General features: G+C 42.8%; 1 protein-coding gene across 2 annotated transcripts in view; it reads right to left on the bottom strand.

Annotated features, from left to right (window-relative positions):
- Nucleotides 1-22,610, bottom strand: part of VPS4B (vacuolar protein sorting 4 homolog B) — a 47,609-nt gene that overhangs the window by 11,172 nt on the left and 13,827 nt on the right. For both annotated transcript variants that reach the window (XM_030552273.1, XM_030552274.1), the window contains 5 exons: nucleotides 16,057-16,176; nucleotides 15,380-15,536; nucleotides 13,401-13,549; nucleotides 13,132-13,213; nucleotides 8,990-9,209 (listed from right to left, as the gene is read on the bottom strand). In XM_030552273.1, coding sequence (XP_030408133.1) covers nucleotides 8,990-9,209; nucleotides 13,132-13,213; nucleotides 13,401-13,549; nucleotides 15,380-15,536; nucleotides 16,057-16,176 — 728 coding nt within the window. The remainder of the gene's footprint in view (nucleotides 1-8,989; nucleotides 9,210-13,131; nucleotides 13,214-13,400; nucleotides 13,550-15,379; nucleotides 15,537-16,056; nucleotides 16,177-22,610) is intronic.

Raw genomic sequence — 22,610 nt, forward strand, 5'->3', positions numbered from 1 at the left:
ATAAATTTTGGCCTTATTTGAAAAGAGTGCCCTCTTTTTAGTCTGACTTCCCTCCCTTTAGTAGGCTCCACTTTCTTGCTGAAGTCCTGTGAAACAGAAGCCAGATCTTTTTGACCATGAGGGCAGTGGCAGCAACAGCTGAACATAAAGATCACTTCACGGAAATCTGTTGCTTCTTTGGGGATTGGGTAAGGTCTAAGTTCTTGCAGATGACTATCAGTGCCAAAGAAGTTGCTTGAAGTGCTTCTGAGAAGCAACTATACGAATCTATAAACAGGATTACGGAAATGCTAAGAGTGCCAAGGGTTACAGTGGACACCCTTTCCACTTTCTGGTAATTGTGCTGGGTGATTTGCCCCTACTATCAGCCTTCCCGTAACATCTGGATAGTCATCCTAGAGTGCATAGCAGACAGGAAATCCCCAGAGGCCCCTTGTAAACATACAGCTACTGCTTCAGTCTCTTCGGAGCTGCTTTCCAGCTCCTGCATTACAGAACTTGAGATGGAAAGTGGGGCCATCTAGTGGAAGTAAAAAAAGTAATCTTCAGAGGGAACACTGAGAGACAGCACTAGTATAATTTTTCCCACCCACGTGCGGAATGAATTTTGTTTGTGTGTACTAATGTGGAAGTGATGTGTGACACATCACCTCCATACTGGTGCACATAACAAAATTCATGTGGCAGGGTGGGGCCAAGAGGTTCTGAGTGTGCGAGGGAGTTCAGGGTTGGGGAAGAAGGCTGGCGTGCAGGGGAGAGGGGTGTGAGGGCTCTGGCTGGGGGAGTGGGCTCTAGGGTGGGGCTGGGGATGAGGGGCTCAGGGCTGGGGTACAGATGGGTGAGGGCTCTGGAGTGGGGTTGGGAATGAGGGGCTCAGGGCTGGAGCAGAGGGTTGGGATGCGAGGGGATTAGGTGCTGGGTGGGGTTGCAGGCTGTCCTGCCCTGGGGCTACAGCAGAGGGGTGGGGAGATTCCCCCCCAGCAGCACTTGGGCTGGGGGGAGGTGCACATCTCCCCACCACAGCAGCTCCAGCGGGGCTGGGCTGGGCTAAGGGCTCCTCTCCCTGGTCATGGCAGCACCAGCAGGCCTGGGCTGGGGTGTCTCTCCCCAACCATGGCAGTTCTGGTGGGCCTGGGGAGGGATTCCTCTCCCGGGCAACTCTGGAGGGGCTGGGGGACCTGCATGGTCCTAAATAGCCTGCTGCGTGGCCCTGCAGCTTACAGGGAACCCAGCTGTTGATTACTCGCAGTTAACTCATGATTAACTCCAATTAATGGTGATTAATCACAATTTTAATTGCACTATTAAATAACAGAATACCAATTGACATTTATTAACTATTTTGGATGTTTTTCTACATTTTCAAATATATTGATTTCAATTACAACACAAAATACAAAGTATGCACTGCCCACTTAATACTATTTTTCATTACAAATATGTGCACTGTAAAAATGATAAACAGAACACAGTATTTTTCAATTTACTTCATACAAGTATTATAGTGCAATCTCTCTATCGTGAAAGTGCAACTTACAAATGTAGATTTTTTGTTGTTCCATAACTGCACTCAAAAACAATGTAAACCTTTAGAGCCTATAAGTCCACTCAGTCCTACTTCTCGTTCAGCCAATCGCTCAGATAAACAAGTTTGTTTACATTTATGGGAGATAATGCTGCCTACTTCTTATTTCTAATGTCACCAGAAAGTGCGAACATGCATTCGTATGGCACTTTTGTGCTGGCATTGCAAGTTATTTACTGCCAGATACGCTAAACATTTGTATGCCTCTTCATGGTTTGGCCACAATTCCAGAGGACATGCTGCCATGCTGATGACGCTCGTTTAAAAAAAAAAAGTGTTAATTAAATTTGTGACTGAACTCTGGGGGAGAATTGTATGTCTCTGGCTCTATTTTACCTGTATTTGGCCATGTATTTCATGTTATAGGAGTCTTGGATGATGACTCAGCACATCTTCATTTCAACAACACTTTTGCTTCAGATTTGACAAAATGCAAAGAAGGTACTAATGTGAGATTTCTAAAGATAGCTACAGCACCTGACCCAAGGTTTAGGAAACTGAAGTGTCTTCCAAAATCTGAGAGGGAAAGGCTGTTGAGCATGCTTTCAGAAATCTTAAAAGAGCAACACTCTATTGCGGAAACTACAGAACCCAAATCACCAAAAAAAGAAAATCTACCTTCTGCTGCTGGCATCTGACTCAGATAATGAAAATGAACATTTGTCTGTCTGAACCTGTCATCAGCATAGACACATGTCCTCTGGAATGGTGGTTGAAGCATGAAGGGACATATGAATCTTCACAGTGCATCTGGCATGTAGATATTTTGCAACGCCAGCTACAATAGTGCCGTGAGACCACTGGTTTCACTTTCAGGTGACATTCTGAACAAGAAGCAGGTAGCACTATCTCCTGCAAATGTATACAAACTTGTTTGTCTGAGCGATTGGCTGAACAAGAAATAGGAATGAGTGGACTTGCATGCTGTAAAGTTTTACACTGTTTTATTTTTTAATGCAGTTTTTTTTGTACATAATTCGACATTTCTGAGTTCAACTTTCACGATAAAGAGATTGCACTACAGTACTTGTATTAGGTGAATTGAAAAATACTATTTATTTTGCTTTTTACAGTGCAAATATTTGTAATAAAAATAAATATAAAGTGAGCACTGTACACTTTGTATTGCTATAATTGAAACCAATGTTTGAAAATGTAGAAAATATCCAAAATATTTAAATAAATGGCATTCTATTATTGTTTAACAGTGTGATTAATCGCGATTAACATTTTAAATTGCTTGACAGCCCTAGTTTATACATTATTTCCACAGTCATATATCCAATATATATATATGACCAAAGTTAACTTACTAGGTTTTTAAGCAGCATAACTAGTGTTGACAATGCTATTTTACATTGTCATTTGTTATATTATACATCTTCAGTAATTCTGAATACATGCAAACTGCTTTTAAAGTACAGGGATTTTGGGGGGAATGTAACAGTGAGTCTTATACTTTTGACCTACTGAATATTTTGCTTGGTAGTCTGCCTATATGTTTAAATAGACTACAATTTTCAGAGCAAGGAATGGTTTACTCTGCTTTGGTACAGCACTTAGAACCTATAAGCCTTGATCAGAATCAGGGACACACTGAGCTAATATAATAAGAATAAGGGTAAGCTTTTGACACCCATGATTAAGGTAACTGTATCCCAGAAGGCACAACAGAGCAGATAGGCTAAGCTTTTCCTGAAGCAGCACTCCAGAACACTGGTAAAACATTTGAATAGAAACAAGACTACATGTCCTGACCATCTGCCCTTTTGTTGCTCTATAAACTGCAACAGTACTGTATTATTAGATGGCTCTCTGGTACTCAAGTTAGAACAAAGTTGTAGATCTCTGTGACCACCTCAAGAAATTTTATTCTTTGTAGCTTGATGTGAACAAGATCAAAAATGCTAGAGAGGGTCAAGTTTTAGTGCCTTTTGCTAGGATATGATTGGATTGGAAGTTTAGTTAAGATGACATTTAAACACAAGTTAAGGTATATTTAAAGTGTTCAGCAGATAATTTCAGACATCTTCACCAGACAAAGAAACCACTTGGGAGATTGTCAGATGGAAGGTGACTTTATGTAAGGTATAATACAGGGATTTTACGCTGAACCAGAAAAAATACATGTTTTCTAAGAAACACAACTGTAGGATTGCTTTTATTGCTGCTTGACATCAAATTTCTAAATCTAGGGATTTAAACTGAAACTACCAAGCTATCAACTAAGCTTCCTTTACCAGTATAAGAACTGTGAATAGTAAATAGTATACTCTGGACAGTTATTACCTAATTCCCTTCCAGGCTGTAGAATTTTTTTTTAAAAATCTCATACTGACTCAATCTGTTCAAGATTTGGAATAAATTATCCTTAGTAATCCCTCGTGCAGCTTCCTCAAGATGCCAGTGTAACTGATAGCTGGTCTACTGGATTTCTCTCTAGATCAAAGCATTTTTTGAATTAGGATCCCACAGGTTTTTTTTTTTTAAACCAGAGGTTACAATCAAACAAGGAGCAGTAGTAAAAATCCAGCAGAAAGACATTAGGTTTGCTGACAGATCATTAATATTTCCCTTCAGGAAGGCAAGATACCAGTCAGTCTTAAAATAGATGGTGGATAAGTCCCTGCTTAAGAAATCTTTCCTGACACTGACAATATTACTAGTTATTCCCTCATTTCTACTCTTTTTAGGGAAGGCTATGGAGAACACTGGGATAAAGCAGAGTAGATGGATAATTTAAATCACTGATTTAAATCAATTTTATTTATGATTTAAATCAGCAAGCAGGAAATCTTGATTTAAATAATCAATGTTAGAAGTCTTGTTTTGGATTTTTACTTTTTATTTTCCTAAGGAGTTGATTCTCATTGGCTAGTAAGTTGATTTACAATTAAATAGGAGTATTTACACAACATTTTCTTTTTTTGCTAACCAGGATATACTATACATGGTTCCTGAAGGAACTATATAGCTTTACTTACATTTATTCAGATTCTTAATTTTGTACCTCTTTATTACGTTAGAAAATGGTGATATGCATTTCTCATTTATTAGATTAATTTTTATTTTGTGTCAAGCTATATTTAGAAGGAAGTTGGATTTAAATTAAAATTAACTCTGTATTTAATTTTTTTAAAATTAAATTAAATTAAATTAAATAAAACTACTTCAAACGTGCTTGATACATGAGAAAAAAACAATTATTAAAACTTGTTTTGCATTTGAAACAAACATTTTGATTCCAGGTGCTTAACGAGTAACTTTCACCAGTTTTACTTTAAGATTCCAGCTGGTATTGCTTAATTTAAAAAAAAAAATTAAATAGATTAGAATGAAAGTTTAGTCCTTAACACACGTCATCATAATTTCATATTTAAAATAGTTTTATTTTAAAAAGGTAAATGTACTTACGTTATTTATTTTAAAAATATCAGGATAAGGCACTTTCAGTTAAATCTGGAGTACAGTAGTCAGGCTGTATCACATGAAAAAAAGCTGTTGATCCCTTAGGTTAGCAGTCTATTCATGGTGATGGAATCTAAACAGGTTTGTCTGTTCATTATCAGATCTGATAGCAGCCTTTGGTACTATTGACCACTTAGCTGCTACCATTCGTGAAAGAACTAAATGTGGTTCTATTCAGGGTTTAAGGCTACTATAATGGTCCCTGTTAGGCATGAACAAGTAAAAGGTCAGGGATGAAGTGTGGTCTTTATTAGAGCAGAAATCGGAGCAGAGGACAGGGTTCTAGTCCCATCTCTACCTTACACTTCCTTTGTGACCTTGGGAAAATAATTTTGGGTTTGTTTACAATCCACAATCCACTGTGTTACCTAGTTACAGCACAATTAAAATGTGGCTGGACCTAATATGTTGCAATGGGTCACAAACCAGTCTAAAATCATATCATATCTGAGGGCAGTGCATCTTACAAATTTTAACTGTGTTCTAATTAGGTGAGGCACAACTGTCTTCAATACATTTTTTTGTAGTGTATATAGAGCCTTAATAGCAGTGCTTCAGTTTCTTCATCTGTAAAAACAAGAATCTCTCTCTCCTTGCCATAGGTGTTATGAGGCTGAATGTGTTATTTTGAAGGTGATATAGGATGAGAACCCTAGCTTCAACCAAAAATAATTGTAGGAGTTCAGTTTAATTTAGGGTTTAATTTAGGCTCTAAGAAAAATCACGTGTGAATTAATTTCCATCTAATAAAAGTTCTTCTAGTTAGAACAAAAGAAAGACACTACCCTTTAGGGTGACCATGTTTCCTATGCTGAATATGGGACACCTGGTAAAATTTCTCATATTCAAGCAAGTTCAATGTCAATCAGAACTATGCAGTACAAACATTCAAATTAACATCAAATTAACAGAGCCCCTGTTAAAAAGAAATACTGCGTACTTAGATTCTTTTTATTTAGCTTCTTATCTTTAAGACTTTAAGGTTCACATGGGGAGAGGTGACAAACACACCCCTCCACCCATACACCTCTCTCACATGGGGGGTGGGGGTGGGTGAGAGAGAGCGCGCGCGCCAACCCTCCCTGCCCAGCGCTCTCACCCTCTATGCCTAGCTGACCCCCAGGGACAGACCTACCTCTCCCAGTACCTGGTGCCGTGTCTTCTCAAGGCAACATGTGGAGGGGACACGCAGGATCACATGCCCCCCTCAGCAGATTTCTGCCAGGATTCACCCCAGAATGTGGCCAGCAGCAGTCTTTTTGCACTGCGTAGGAAGGAAGGGACAGGAGCGGCTTCCAGCTGCAGGGGAGGAGCGGGGGAAGAGATGACCTGGCCCGTGTCCTTGCAGAGCTCATCTCTTCTATCTCCCTCCCCTGTGGCTGGAAGCAGCTTGTCCTTTCCTGCCCAGTGTCGAAAGGCAGCAAACACTTCCAGGCTGCTGTGGGCCACCAACATAACCCAACTGCCTCCTGTCCACCAGCTACAGTGCAGGCAGCAAGGAGTTAAGCCCTAAGGATGCATTGTGCACCAGGGCCCAGGGAACCTGACTGTAAGCGCTTTAGTGAACCCAGTCAGAGACGTGGCTCAGCAGAGGGGAGTGCCTAAGGGACGGAGCAGCCACATGCTCCCTGGGGGCAGGACCCAGGGCAGGTGAAGAGGGTGCTAAGGATGCTGTGGAGCCTACAGGATCGGGGCACAAACAGGCTGGAAATCACTTCCCACCACCATTCCAGAATTAGTTGAGGAGCTGAGAGGCTTCCCTGTGCCAACGCTGTGCGGGGCTTTGCACATGCAGGGCTTGGCTCCTCCTGGCCAGCGCCCCGGGCTGGAGGGTCTTGGGCTTTCCTGGGGTTCCAGCCCAGCCAGAGGCGGTGGGGGAAGGAAGGAGCCTGCTGGCCAGGCTGTCAGTGAGCTGAGCACTCTGACCAGGTGGTTTCTCCACAGCGCTGGGAGGATATGCCCCGCTGGGGGTGAATATGGAGGAGCAACGGGGTTGGGGGTGAAGGGGAAAAGCAGGGAGAGGACGGCGAGAGGGGGAGCACGTAAAGGGACAATGGGTAGTCAGCAGAGGCGACACATAACTGGCCATAGCCTGCCTGCACTTACCAGCCACCAGAGCGCACAGCCAGTGCCAGATAGAAACAGGATGGGGGGAGGGACCATGCTGGCAGAGAGCTGGCATGCAGCAGGGGCTGCACTGATAGACCAGCAGAGGGAGCAGCCAGCCTTGCACACTGCGGCTTTGTCCCACCACCAACCTTGCACACCCCCCCCCCCCATTATCGGCCACTGGATCCTCCCACTCATCTCTGGTGGGCGGGTGGCTGGTGAGCAGGGATCTGGCCAGCAGCAGGACCCACCAATATTGATTCGGGGCAGGGGAGGGGGGGGAACAACACCAAAAAATATGAGATAATTGGCCCGTTTTTAAGAAAAAGTTGGAACACCTGCTGGAAGGCTTAAATACAGGACTCTTTAAAAAGGGATGTCTGGTCACCCTACAACCCTCTAAAGAGTGGCAGAACTGCTATCAAATAGAAGTTAAATGAAACCCTATCCTTAACCATCTTGAGAACAGGTATAGTTTTCCTGCTTCTCCCAGAAAACACTGTTTCAAAAGCAAACAAATGTTAAATGAGATTTTACTTTTGCTAAAGGAAGCAAATATGTGCACCTGTGCAGAGAAGCTTATATAAATTCCTGATAGATGTAATTTAACAGCTACAAAACAAAACTTATAGCAGAAATATAAATAATAATTTAAGTATGGTTCTACCCTGAAAAGGGATTTTATAGAAAGAACAGCACTAGCTTACTCAATATATCTCTTCCTAGTGTATATGTAGAAGTATAGTTCTGAGTATACTGACAAAAAAAAGATTTTTTTTTTTTTAAGGTTTTTTAATTCCTTTTAGCACTGCAGAACCAAGCTAGGCAGGCAAGCTGAAGACTATTCCATTTTGTGCATCAACAGAATTAGTTCCCAAGTCCCAATCACTTGGGAAAACTCTGTGAAGGCAGAGGAGTTGCAGAGATGTAACAGACCTAATTTGGCCTGTAGAATTTGGTAGCATTGTGAGATGGAAAGAACTCAGCCGACTTTCAGCTCAAGTTGAGCTTGCTAGTCCAGTTAGAAAAATCATTTTAAAATGGACTGTATCTGATATAGAAATCTCTGCAAGACAATATACATGGAATCCCATGGCAGTTTTAAAAGTTCTTTCATTGTACTGCTGCATGTTAAGTGCTGAGACAGTAACCCACAAGATGTTAGGTGTTGTCCAAATAGTGACATACAGTCCCTGCTCAGAGAGCTCAGGTGACACCATCAACTTAAAAAAAGTCACTCAAAAATATTTTTACCTATTATTGTCCCAACTCACTGCTAAGATTGGGAGAGCTTAAAGATGGAGAAAAGCCTTTATTTTTTCCTGTTTATTTACTTTGCAGATTTTTCAGTGCTCATGTATAAGCAATTGCCATCTGTATAGATTCTTCTTATAGCAACAGGAAAGAGAAATACAAAAGGAAAGTGCAAATATAAAAGCCTTTGACAATTCTCACAGAGCTCAGGGAAGAAGTTTACACCTAAAGTTAGCTACTTTTAACGTGGTTTTAAGTGGAGGATTTCAAAGTTGATGGTGTCCCTTTAAGCAGTAGTCAGAGGAAATTTGTCAGAGCCAGGAATACAAGTTACAGACTCCTGTGCCATGCTCAGACCAGTTCTCTGAAACAGAGCTAAGAGAAAAGGTCTTTGTTCTAGCATGTACTTTCTTTTCATAGATTAAAAGCATATGAAAATTCACACATAAGTAACATTAACCAACCACAAGTTAAAAGCTCAATTTCCAGAAATCTCAAAATAAAAGGAGATTTGAACGCTAGAAACAAGGAGTTAGAAATCCCGCTACTTATTATTTTTTTTTATATACTTACTTTCTTAAAGTGAGTGGCTGATTGCACTTTCCGAACAGGCTGCATCAGTGCATCGCGAACAATGATGCTGATGTCAGCACCAGAATAGCCATCAGTTCTCTTTCCAAGCTCTCGATAGTCTGATTCTGTCAGGCTGTTTGGGGTGTTCCCAAGGTGAAGCTTAAACATAGCAGTCCTACCGTGGTCCTCAGGCAAAGGAATATAAATACGCTTCTCAAACCTTAATTAAAAAAAGCCACAGACACTGATTCTTGCAGGTACTTGATGGAAAGCAGTTTATGCAAATCAATAAAAGGTCTAATGCAACTAGAAAGAATAAGGAAGCAATCTGAGCATTATAGCTTTAAGAATGTGTGTGCGCGTGAAGTGAGAGTGTGGAACATTAGCACTGTTTATTTTATAAGTCTGCTAAAAAAAGTACTGTAATAGTCATAGTAGCAAACACTAATTAAAATTACGTTCAAAATATTATAACTCCATTTCTTCCTTTTCATGACTGAGAAATCTTCCCTTGGGTTTGAAATTATCCCATGCTTGCGGCATGTCTACATGAGATTTAGTGCACGACAAGTAGGGGTGTCAATCTACAGTGCACTAGCTTGCCAAACACTAACTAGTCACATTGACCCTGCTACCATGCAGTAGAAGTTCCACAGTGTGCTTTATGTTTGAAACAGCAGTACATTAAAGCATATTATGTAACTTTTAGGCTCCAGCTACATGACAAAGATATGATATGCTCATGTATGCACTAGCTCTCATCAAGCTGGCCTGACTATAAACAGCAGCATAGCCATGGTAGCATGGGAGGCACAGCTTAGTCATGCACAGGGTGACCATATCACCCAGGTCAAATATCGTGATGTGGTGGGGGGAGGAGCGGGGCGGGGGGCAGAGAGGAAAAAAATGACGGCGGAGCAAAAAAAAATCCCCCATCCCTGATTCCTCCCCCCCTCCGCAAGCGCTGGAGGGAGGCCCAGGAGACTCAGGGGAGTGCGGGGCCGGGGTGAGTGAGAGTCTGGCCTGGCCCCGAGCAGGCAGGACTCGGGCTCAGTATCTGGAGGGAGAGTAGGGGGCGGCCTGTGGGGCCAGAAGGCGGCTGTTCTCCCCACCTGGGCAGTTCGACTCGGAAGCAGCCGCTGCTGCAGCTCCCACTGCCGTGGGGGGAGGATGCGGCCGCTGGCCAAGCTTGGCGGCTGCGGTTCTGGCGCCCATGAACCCCCTGAGCCCAGGCCTGCTGCGGGGACCCAGCGCGCACGCTGCGCCCAGCCCCGGCCAGTCGTGTCTGGCCTAGCTGCCCAGCTGGTGCAATTCCGCGGGTGGCCCCGGAGTGGGGGCAGAAGGGCCCAGCCCGCCCATCCTGCTCGGGTCCTGCAGGGGAACGAATAGGGCTGGGCTGCTGATGCCTCTGCTGCGGGATTGCACCAGCTGGACAGCCAGCCCAGACGTGACTGGCCAGGGAATGGGCACAGCGTGTGTGCTGCTGGGTCCATGCAGCAGACCCGGGCTCGGGGGTTCGGGCCCGGGTGCCAAAGCTGCAGCCGCCGAGCGCCACATGCTTGGCCACTTCCTTCCCCGCGGCAGTGGGAGCTCCAGCAGCGGCTGCTCCCGAGTCCCGCTGCCCAGGTCGGGAGAACAGCCGCCGCCTGGTCCCACAGACCTCCCCCTATTCTCCCTCCAGGTACCACGCCCGAGTCCTGCCTGCTCGGGGCCAGGCCGGACTTACACTCACCCCAGCTCCATGCTCCCCTTCGTCTCCTGGGCATGGCGTGCTTGGCAAGAGGCGGGGATTTGGGGAGGGAGCCAGTGGCGCAGTGAGGGAGCAGGGATGGGGGCAGGGATTTGGGGAGAGATCCAATGGGGGAAGGAGGGGGCGGAGTCGGGGCAGGGGAGGGCACGAGTCCTTCCAGGCTCCAGAGCCTTTGCTTGTTTGTCCAGTGTTCCGACCTAACATTGGTCGGGACGCGGGACAAACAAGCAAATATTGGGACGTCTGGTCACCCTAGCCATGCAGTGTATGTACTCCACTTGAAACTGTAGGGTAAGTTCTCAGCACAGCTAAGCTGTGCCTCTGCTGCTGCTACCCATGCTACCATGGCTATGCTGCTCTTTATATTCGCACCAGCTTGGTGAGAGCATGTGTACACAAGCAGGGGAATCACACCCCTTGCCTGTAGAGTAGATGTGCCCATAATGCATGGCAGTAGGGTCTACAATGCCAATTAGTAAACTGCAGATTTACACCCTGGTTTGTTGCACACACCCTGGTTTGTTGCACACAATGTAGATAAACCCTTAGTCACAGCAGACAGACTTTGTTTCTAGAAGGAGTTTGAGGGACAAAAATCCCTACAATATTTTTGAGGTATGCAGTGTCAAAACAGTTTTTTTGCTCAATTAACCAAAGTATGGCTGAACAGCTTGACTCCCCTCTGTTAATAATGTTCTTTATTTACAATAGCTTTGTAAACTTAAGTTAATCAACTGAAATGTAATGTCAGGGCATGTTCAGTGAGACTCCGCTAAAAATTTTAGTATCTTGATCAAGTCTTCTTCCCGATATATTACTAGGAGGCTTTTAGAATTGGAGTTCTCCCTGATAAGCACAGTGACTATTGTTCTTAGACTGCTGGGATTATTTCCCCAAAATGCATGCATACAAAGCACAACATATTCTCATTTTTCAATGCTGGAAAAGTTGCCACAAAATATTAGCTAGGGCAGTGGTTTTCAAACTTTCTTTCTGGTGACCCAGCTGAAGAAAATTGTTCATGCCCATGACCCAATGGAGCTGATAATGGGGGGTTTAGGGTGTGGGAGGGGCTTGGCTGGGACAGAGAGTTGGAGTGCAGGGGTGAGGGGTGAGCCTGGGGATGAGGGTTTTGGGGTGCAGGAGGGGGCTCCAGGCTGAGGGTGCAGGCTCTAGTGTGGGGCTGGGGACTCCGGGTTTGGAGTGCAGGAGGGGACTCCGGGTTTGGAGTGGCTCAGGGTTTGGCGTAAGGGGTTGAGGTGTGGGATGGAGTCAGGTCTCTGGGCTGGAGGTGCAGGCTCTGGTGTGGGACTGGGGATGAGGGTTTGGAGTGCAGGAGGCGGCTCCGGAGTGCAGGAGGGGGCTCCGGGTTGGACATGCGGTTACCTTGGGCAGCTCCCGGTTAGCAGCACAACGGGGATGCTAAGGCAGGCTTCCTCCCTGTGCTGGCATTGTGGACTGCACTGACCCCTGAAGTGGCTAGCAGAAAGTCCAGCTCCCAGGCGGAGGCATGCAAGCGCCTCCACTTGGCTCTCACCCACAGGCATGGCCTTCCCTTGCCCCTCCCCGCCCCAGCTCCCATTAGCCGGTTCCTAGCCAATGGGAGTGCAGAGCCAGTGCTTGGGGTGCGGGCAATGTGCAGAGCCCCGTGGCCTGTTCCCGCCCCCACCCCTACATCTAGGAGCTGGACCTGCTGCTGGCTGCTTCTGGGGTGCAGCGCAGTGTCAGAACAAGTAGGGACTAGCCTACCTTAACCAGGCAGCACTGCCAACGGGACTTTTAATGGTCCGGTCGGCGGTGCTGACCAGAGCCACTGCAACCCAGTGCCTTACATTCCGTGACCAGTACTGGGTTACGACTCACAGTTTGAAAACCACTGAGCTAGGGGGTAGGTAGTGCAACAAGTTCATGCACTAGCTCTTTACCATATTGACACAGACCAGAAAATTAGCTTCTCTATTGAATCCACTTCAGCATAATTACCATTCTTTGCTCAAGAAAACCTGTGGACTAGACTAAGTGGGTGTTTTCAACTGAGGTAAACTTAAAACTCTGTGTATGTGAGAAGAGGGCGATAAAGGGGCAGAGACCTACATTGCACCAGCACATATTGCATGCAAACAAACACTGGCCTGATTGGTATTATTTAAAGTGACCACAGGACCTCCCGCCCACACATTCAGGATCTACTGTAAAAGAATTGGAGTGTTTTCCAGTGTACAGATATTCAGGTCTCCCATACGAGGTAGTTAAAGCAGGATAGTATTTCCGAATATTCACAGATTAAGCCACCACCTAATCACTAGTGAATTGAAAAAAACCTAACACTTTGTGTTGTACAGTGTGAAGTTGCATATTTTACAGGACAATACATGTTTTTGTTATAAGTTACCTTCTCCTGATAGCAGAATCCAGAACCCAGGGTATGTTTGTAGCTCCCAAAACCAAGATTCCTTCATTGTCTACACCAACCCCTACACCAGAACAGGTAATATTTAATAATGCAAACACTTTTTTAAAATGCATTTTAAAACATCTTGAAAGGTTCATCTTGAAAAACTACAAATTCTCTTCAGTAATCTTATCCAAACTGAGTATCAAACAAGCCAAAACTGATATTAATTGCTTTAATTAACTGTTCCTTAAAGCCATTAATCTTACCTTGCATCTGAACTAGGAATTCTGTTTTAATTCGTCTAGCAGCCTCACTTTCATTCTCACTTCTTGATCCACACAGAGAATCTATCTCATCAATGAAGATAATGGAAGGTTTGTTTTCTCTGGCAAGCTGGAATAAGTTTTTCACTAATCTAGAAAAAAAATTAAGTTATCTTCGATGAGAAGACAGCAAGTCAATATTATTGTACTGCATCATATCAAGCTTACCACAGGATAAGGAATCAAGGTTCATAATCATGATTTTAAGTAAGCAGTTGAGGATCCTCAAGAGACAAAGTTCTTTAGCTCTGTAAATGGTGCTTCACTCTAATCCAAGTCATCTGGCAATACTGGAGGGAAACCAGGACTATAGAGTATAGTGCTTCAGTGACGTTCTAGCTAGTGAAAGATCTGTTCTGGGCGGCCCTAGATATGCCCAAGATCTTACACATGTTCATATTTATTTGTTCAGGAAAAAAAAAAAGATTGATTAATATAAAAGTTGATGCCAACAATTTAAAACAGAGAAGTCTCAGGTAAAGCTCTGAAAAGTGACTAAAAATGGTGTCAGATACCAGGTCTGTCTCTCAAATTTGTTGTTTTTGAGTGGAAAATTGTTTTCTAATTGCAAAATAAAAGTCAACCTGGGGTTTTTATATCTTTCCTGCTTTTCCATCACCGCCAGTAACCCTGACTCAACTGATATGAATTATAGGAATATTTAAAGTGTCTAAAATTTGTGCATTTTTAACAGTAAACGAAAGTCACTTTTCCTCTCAGATTTAACTTCCTTGGCATTTCTGGTGTGATAAACTTGCAAGTTCTTCCATCATCTATGAATTCTTCCTGGAAAACAAGATGGGGAATACCTACATTTCTTGGTCCTTTTAAAAAAAAAAATTATTTAAAGAGCTTTTCCCCTGTAAGCCCTTCAGGCTTTGTTTGTACACCTTAAAGAAGCAGAAATAGTTGTCCAATATTTACCATTTTTCTCCTTTGAAGGTCACTTTTAATAAATCGCCCAAGTTTTGTTACAAGTCAGGAAGGAGAAAAATGATCCTTATAATAAAGGATCCACACCAAGGACCACATATAGTGAAGACTCTCTTTTCATGCACAGCTGTAGAAGAGAGAGTCAAGGTTGATGTGGGGATAAAATCAAGTTTCCTGTCCTTTTTTGCTTTATTTTAAAGAGACATATATAATACAGACTGCCAGAAATTTTCCAAGAAAAATGCTGGTTTGTGAACCTGAGATGTTTCAGGAAAAGTTTGGGTTTTTACAAAACTTTCATCAAATGACTGGTAGGAACCTGACTGGCAGACTGCTGGGGGACCCTGGGTTCAAGTCTGCAGCCCCATCATGAGTACTGCCCCTCAGCCTAGGGAACCCTGGATCTAATTAGGGCTCAGCCCTGTAGCGTGGAAGCTCTGAGAGCCATGGCTCAAGCCAGTGCTCTCATGGCTACCAGGTTCCCGGCCGCTGAGCCAAGAGCCTGGAAGACTCTCGGGGCATCTGGCTCCCCAGGCTGTGAAGTCAGGCAGCCCACATGGCTGGCTGCCCAGGAGCTGCTGATCCCTTAATCCCCAGCAGCTCCAGGGCGAACTGGACAAGAATGTGTGTTCACTCAGGAACTGCCAGTGATCTCAGGGAAAATATTTCATTACACAAACATTACATTTTGACATTTCCAAAGCAAAAAAATTTTTTTTTAAATTTCCCATTAATGGGAAATTTCAAAACACTGAAATTTTTCTAAAACCTGAAATTCTGAGTTTTGGGCCAGCTCTAGTATACAAAGTACCTCAAATTTTACCTACTTTTGAAAGCACCATGAAGTTGTGCAAATATTTGAAAAAAGAAAATAGTAGTGATTACATTCCTGAACCTCAGAAGACAGTGGATTGCAGTGTTTCAGAACCAAATAAAACCATTTGGTAAATTAAAAAAAAAAAAAAAAAAAAATCAACTGAGCGACTTACTTTTCACTCTCTCCTAACCATTTTGAGACAAGGTCAGAGGAGGACACTGAGAAGAATGTAGAGTTGTTGGCTTCTGTTGCCACAGCTTTTGCCAAGTAAGATTTTCCTGTTCCTGGTGGCCCAAACAGAAGAATTCCTCTCCAAGGTGTTCTCTTTCCTAAGAGAGTTATATTTAAAAAAAAAAGAAAAGGACTTGCCTGAAGAATTTTGATACAAGGATCAGTTTGGTATAGGAGTTAGTAGAAAAATGAATCCTCATCCAAGCTTGTGAAATTGTTTATATATTTATTCACTTTTGCAGTTGAAAGAAGTTGGTATCTGCTGTATTTACATCATTTAAATTCATATATAATTTGTCGCTTTATTAATAAACTATACCAATCATCAGTTTTCCAAAGTTAGCAAATGTGTAAGAGAAATACAGCTTGTAACATCGCTGTATTTAGAGTTATCATTGTTCTTGAATCAACCTCTCCTTTCTCCCAATATAATTCCCCAACTGCTCCCACCATCTCAGCATACACATCCCACCAGACTATGGAATAGAAGCTCTTAGAGGACACCTAGACATAGGTCACCACGATGACAGTGTAAAATACTTCTCCCACCTCGCCAGCCACGCCTCTCCCCCAAACTGCAACCATTAGGACCAAGAAAGTGTATTAAATTTATTTCACCTGTAAATAGATGAGGAAATTTAATGGGCAATATCACTGCCTCTTTAAGTGCTTCTTTGGCTCCTTCAAGACCAGCAACATCACTCCACTTTATATTTGGTCGCTCCATAACAATGGCACCTATAAATAAGAGACCAGATAAACTAGGAAGGTATATTCCTTTCCAAAGGGCCTCTGTTGTCATAAAGAATTAAAATCTTGGACCCTGTTCATATATGAACTGCTGCTCGTCAATTCCAGCACGGCTTCCATGAACAAACTGCAGCATGTACAGATTTCAACAATGTTTAACCACCATACTTAAGCAGGGTTCAAGTTCTGCTGTGGCTAACTAGAGTTAGACCATGATTTGACCAGCAAGTACGAGTTTTCAAGCAGAACACCGCTCTTTAACATCATTTGGTGGTGTGTAAATGGGCATTGTCTGCTATAGTCCTCTAAATCAGCTCCAGTAGTTTCTGCAGAACTTAAGCTTCTATTTAAAATAAAATCGCTAGCCCTTATGTAAAGCAGTGTGGCCCAGGGGACAGATCACTTGACTGGGACGACTCGGACATGGGCTTTATTCCTGGCTGTGCCTACTAGGTGACTGTGGGCAAGTCACTTCACCTCTCTGGGCCTCACCGTAAGACATAAAGCCTTCTTTGTAAAGCACTTTGAGGTCTATGTACGTAAGAGCATATTGGGGCCTTGCCTCTCTCGAAGGATGAAGTGGACTGATCACGTAACAGTGAGTCCCAAAGGCCTAAGTGGGGCTTTCCATTTAGGTGACCTAAAGGCAGAACTTCACTGCTACAAGCCAGTCTGTATATTGATGACAATGCCCAGATTTGCTAAGTCATATTCCTATTACATCTTGGATCCTGGTAAACACCCACTAACACAGATAAGAGAGCAAAGCTAACAGGCAATACCTGTGGCAACACTGGTCGGAGAACATGAAGATTAGCAATTTGAAGGATACCCGAGAGTCGAGATAAGAGTTTAGAGAAATGGCCTAGCCAATGGTGTGAACTAACTGGGTTCTTTTGTTGGTTTGGTGAAAACCATTGTATCTGAAATAGGTCTCAAGTCCACAGATTTTTGGAGCAACAAAACAATTGAAAAGAATCCTCAAAACACAAGACTTCTGTGTTGACTCCAACAAAATTACCTCTTATTTTGTGGGAGTCAATATAGAGTCTGTTTGAGATATCCAGTTTCTTGACATAATTCCATTCAGGTGGGCTGGAACTGAAACTCCATCTGCAGTGGGCAAGGGTATAAAATACTAATAAACCCCAGGTGGCAATCTCAAGCATCCTGCAGTCATTTTCTCTCAATTTTAAAATATAAATAAAACTTCTGTTCCATAATGACATTATAAATGGGATTGGATCTGTATGTAAAAGAGTATTAAAAGAGCATGATACTTAGTTGTATTTTGGATAAAGTAGTTCTTGAAACTATATATAAAATCTTTTAAATGAGAGGATCTGATGTTTGTTAAGCTCAAAAACAAACAGAAAAAACACAAAAGAGAAATTCTTCTTAGATTCATAAACATCTTTATGTAGGGCAGCTACAAATAATTGTGCACCATTGAAGAGTAATCTAACAACACTGGATTTGGAAGTTATATTAGTTTTCCTATTTTTTCTCATTAATAACTGACATCTCTGGCAAAGAGGCTCAACTTATCCAGAGCAGGGTCACAAGACAGGCAAAATATTTTGCCTAAGGAGAACTCCTGGGGAATATATTTCAAAAGGTTCCTGAGATCCTTCTAAAAAGAGTTTTTACCAAGATGACTGAGTAAATGGAAGTATGAAGGACCTGGTAGCTGTTGTAAAGAGTATCAAACAGACGCTTTAGTTTTCCAACCTGCAGGTTCAACAGGAAAAATAAACACGCAGCTGAAAGGGTAGCTTTATGGAACAAAAAGGATATAGAGGATTCCACCTTGTGACAGAGGGATACACCTTTTCCACAAAAGGTGTTTGATACTTCCAAATCTCTAACATATGAAATTCTCATCAATGAAAGACAAAGCTATTCAGAGCAGTTGCTGTAGCAGACACTTTTGGGGATCAGTTTGATCTGGAAGAGTATCCAGACTCTCTGTGAAGTAGATTGTCCAAAACCAGTCAAGGACAAACAGTCACAAGAGAACAGTAAAAAGACAGCTGCGGACCAAGGTAAGCAATTGTCCACTGCTGCTGAAAACCCTACATGAAATAAAGCTAGGAATCAGAGCTTCCCATTTGCAGGAAAATAAGATATTCTACTATAAGAAAAGGAGGTGCAAGCAAATAAAGCTATTTCCAAAAGGAAAAAAATGGTCTCCCAAAACATCATACAGCCTCTCAGAGTTCAAGCATTTCCACAGGAAAGAGGGGCATGTTCAAGCTCTTCATATCTCTGTGTTCCACAAAGGCACAATCTGGAAGCTCTTGCAAGAATCCCTGGTGGCAGTACTCCCACCCCCAGATCACAACTTTAGAGCAGACAAATCTAGAGTTCCCACAGAACAAAAGACTGCTCAGAAGAGCTTCTAGTTTTTTTAATCAAGCTCAGGAATTTCACAGAACTGACCTGCCATGAAACTCTATGGGTCGTTCTTACATGTTTGGGACTCTCAGAATCTCTTAGCTTTCACCTGCTTCAGAGTATAAATTCTTCCACAGCATAAGAACTATACAGGAGAAGAAACAACAAATACTGTGCAAATGGACCAAGAGGCCAACCACCAGGAATTAAAATGAAGTCTGTGCTAGACTATTCCATTGTGAACTGAGTGCTTAAAGTGTTTTAAACACTGTTGGGGGGGGGGGGGGAGAGGGAAGGGATCAGAGGGGTCTAGCACTGCAATGGATGAAATGATATTAAACCTACTAGAACATAAGAACGGCTGTACCGGGTCAGACCAAAGGTCCATCTAGCCCAGTATCTGTCTACCAACAGTGGCCAATGCCAGGTGCCCCAGCGGGAGTGAAGCTAACAGGCAATTATCAAGTGATCTCTCTCCTGCCATCCATCTCCATCCTCTGATGAACAGAGGCTAGGGACACCATTCTTTACCCTTCCTGGCTAATAGCCATTTATGGATTTAGCCACCATGAATTTATCCAGTTCCCTTTTAAACACTGTTATAGTCCCAGCCTTCACAACCTCCTCAGGTAAGGAGTTCCACAAGCTGACTGTGCGCTGTGTGAAGAAGAACTTCCTTTTGTTTGTTTTAAACCTGCTACGTATTAATTTCATTTGGTGACCCCTAGTTCTTGTATTATGGGAATAAGTAAATAACTTTTCTTTATCCACTTTCTCCTCATCACTCATGATTTTATATACCTCTATCATATCCCCCCAGTCTCTTCTTTTCCAAGCTGAAGAGGCCTAGCCTCTTTAATCTTTCCTCATATGAGACCCTCTCCAAACCCCTAATCACATTAGTTGCCCTTTTCTAGTGCTAGAATATCTTTTTTGAGGTGAGGAGACCACATCTGTACACAGTATTTGAGATGTGGGCGTACCATGGATTTATATAAGGGCAATAATATATTCTCAGTCTTATTCTCTATCCCCTTTTTAATGATTCCTAACATCCTGTTTGCTTTTTTGACCGTCTCTGCACACTGCATGGACATCTTCAGAGAACTATCCACGATGACGCCAAGATCTTTTTCCCGACTCGTAGCCAAATTAGCCCCCATCATATTGTATGTACAGTTGGGGTCATTTTTTCCAATCTGCATTACTTTACATTTATCCACATCAAATTTCATTTGCCATTTTGTTGCCCAATCACTTAGTTTTGTGAGATCTTTTTGAAGTTCTTAACAATCTGCTTTGGTCTTAACTATCTTGAGTAGTTTAGTATCATTGCAAACTTTGCCACCTCACTTTTTACCCCTTTCTCCAGATCTTTTATGAATAAATTGAATAGAATTGGTCCTAGGACTGACCCTTGGGGAACACCACTAGTTACCCCTCTCCATTCTGAGAATTTACCATTAATTCCTATCCTTTGTTCCCTGTCTTAACCACTTCTCAATCCATGAAAGGATCTTCCCTTTTATCCCATGACAGCTAAGTACACTATGTCCACTGGATCCCCCTTGTCCACATGTTTGTTGACCCCTTCAAAGAACTAATAGATTAGTAGACACGATTTCCCTTTACAGAAACCACGCTGACTATTGCTCAACAGTTTATGTTTTTCTCTGTGTCTGACAATTTTATTCTTAACTATTGTTTCGACTAATTTGCCTAGTATTGACGTTAGACTTACCGGTCTATAATTGCCGGGATCACCTCTAGAGCCTTTTTTAAATATTGGCGTTACATTAGCTAACTTCCAGTCATTGGGAACCGAAGCCGATTTAAAGGACAGGTTACAAACTTAGTTAATAGTTCCACAACTTCACATATGAGTTCTTTCAGTACTCTTGGGTGAATGCCATCTGGTCCTGGTAACTTGTTAATGTTGAGTTTATCAATTAATTCCAAAACCTCCTCTAGTGACACTTCACTCTGTGACAGTTCCTCAGATTTGTCACCTACAAAAGCCAGCTCAGGTTTGGGAATCTCCCTAACATCCTCAGCCATGAAGACTGAAGCAAAGAATCCATTTAGTTTGTCTGCAATGACTTTATTGTCTTTCAGCACTCCTTTTGTATTTCGATCGTCAAGGGGCCCCACTGGTTGTTTAGCAGGCTTCCTGCTTCTGATGTACTTAAAAAACATTTTGTTATTACCTTTGGAGTTTTTGGCTAGTCGTTCTTCAAACTCCTCTTTGGCTTTTCTTATTACACTCTTGCACTTAAGCTGGCAGTGTTTGTGCTCCTTCCTATTTGCCTCACTAGGATTCGACTTTCACTTTTTAAAGGAAGTCTTTTTATCTCTCACTGCTTCTTTTACATGGTTGTTAAGCCACGGTGGCTCTTTTTTAGTTCTTTTACTGTGTTTCTTAATTTGGGGTATACATTGAAGTTGGGCCTCTATTATGGTGTCTTTAAAAAGGGCCCATGCAACTTGCAGGGATTTCACTTTAGTCACTGTACCTTTTAACTTTTGTTTAACTAACCCCCTCATTTTTGTATAGTTCCCTCTTTTAAAATTAAATGCCACAGTGTTGGGCTGTTGAGGTGTTCTTCCCCCCACAGGGATGTTGAATGCTATTGTATTATGGTCACTATTTGCAAGCGTTCCTGCTATAGTTACCTCTTGGACCAGCTCCTGCGCTCCACTCAGAATTAAATCTAGAGTTGCCTCTCCCCTTGTGGGTTCCCGTACCAGCTGCTCCATGAAGCAGTCATTTAAAGTATAGAGAAATTTTATCTCTGCATTTCATCCTGAAGTGAAATGTTCCCAGTCAATATGGGGATAATTGAAATCCCCACTATTATTAGGTTCTTAATTTTGATAGCCTAATTCCCCTTAGCATTTCATCATTACTATTACTGTCCTGGTCAGGTGGTCGATAATAGATCCCTAATGCTATATTTTTATTAGAGCATGAAATTTCTATCCACAGCGATTCTATGGAACATGTGGATTTGCTTAAGATTTTTACTTCATTTGAATCTACATTTTCTTTCACATATAGTGCCACTCCTCCCCCTGCATGACCTGTTCTGTCCTTCCAATATATTTTGTACCCCGGAACGATTGTGTCCCATTGATTGCTCTCAGTCCACCAGGTTTCTGTGATGCCTATTATATCAATATCCTCCTTTATCATGAGGCACTCTAGTTTACCCATCTTATTATTTAGACTTCTAGCATTTGTGTACAAGCACTTTAAAAACTTGTCCCTGTTTATTCGTCTGTCCTTTTCTGATGCGCCAGATTCTTTTTTACATGACTGTTTATCATCAGATCTGGCTCTTACATTATCCTCTTCCGTCCTCTGTTCCTGACTATAACCTGAAGATTCCCTAACATCAGATTCTCCCCTAAGAGAAGTCTGTGTTCGATCCACATGCTCCTCTGCAGCAGTCGGCTTTCCCCCATCTCCTAGTTTAAGAACTGCTCTACAACCTTTTTAATGTTTATTGCCAGCAGTCTGGTTCCACTTTGGTTTAGGTGGAGCCCATCTCTCCTGTATAGGCTCCCCCATCCCAAAAGTTTCCCCAGTTCCTAATGAACGTAAACCCCTCCTCTCTACATCATCATCTCATCCACGCATTGAGACTCTGAAGCTCAGCCTGCCTACCTGGCTCTGCGCGTGGAACTGGGAGCATTTCTGAGAATGGCACCATAGAGGTCCTGGATTTCAGTTTCTTCTCTAGCAGCCTAAATTTGGCTTCCAGGACAACTCTCCTACCCTACACGTACCACGACCACAGGCTCCTCCCCAGCACTACACATAAGTCTGTCTAGATGCCTCGAGAGATCCGCAACCTTTGCACCAGGCAGGCAAGTCACCATACGGTTCTCCCAGTCATCACAAACCCTGCTATGTTTCCAGTGATCGAATCTCCCATTACTAACACCTGCCTTTTCCTAACAACTGGAGTTCCCGTCCCCGGAGAGGTAACCTCAGTGCGAGAGGCAACCCCAGCACCATCTGG

The sequence above is a fragment of the Gopherus evgoodei genome, chromosome 2, assembly GCF_007399415.2.
Source record: "Gopherus evgoodei ecotype Sinaloan lineage chromosome 2, rGopEvg1_v1.p, whole genome shotgun sequence".
NCBI lineage: Eukaryota > Metazoa > Chordata > Testudines > Testudinidae > Gopherus > Gopherus evgoodei.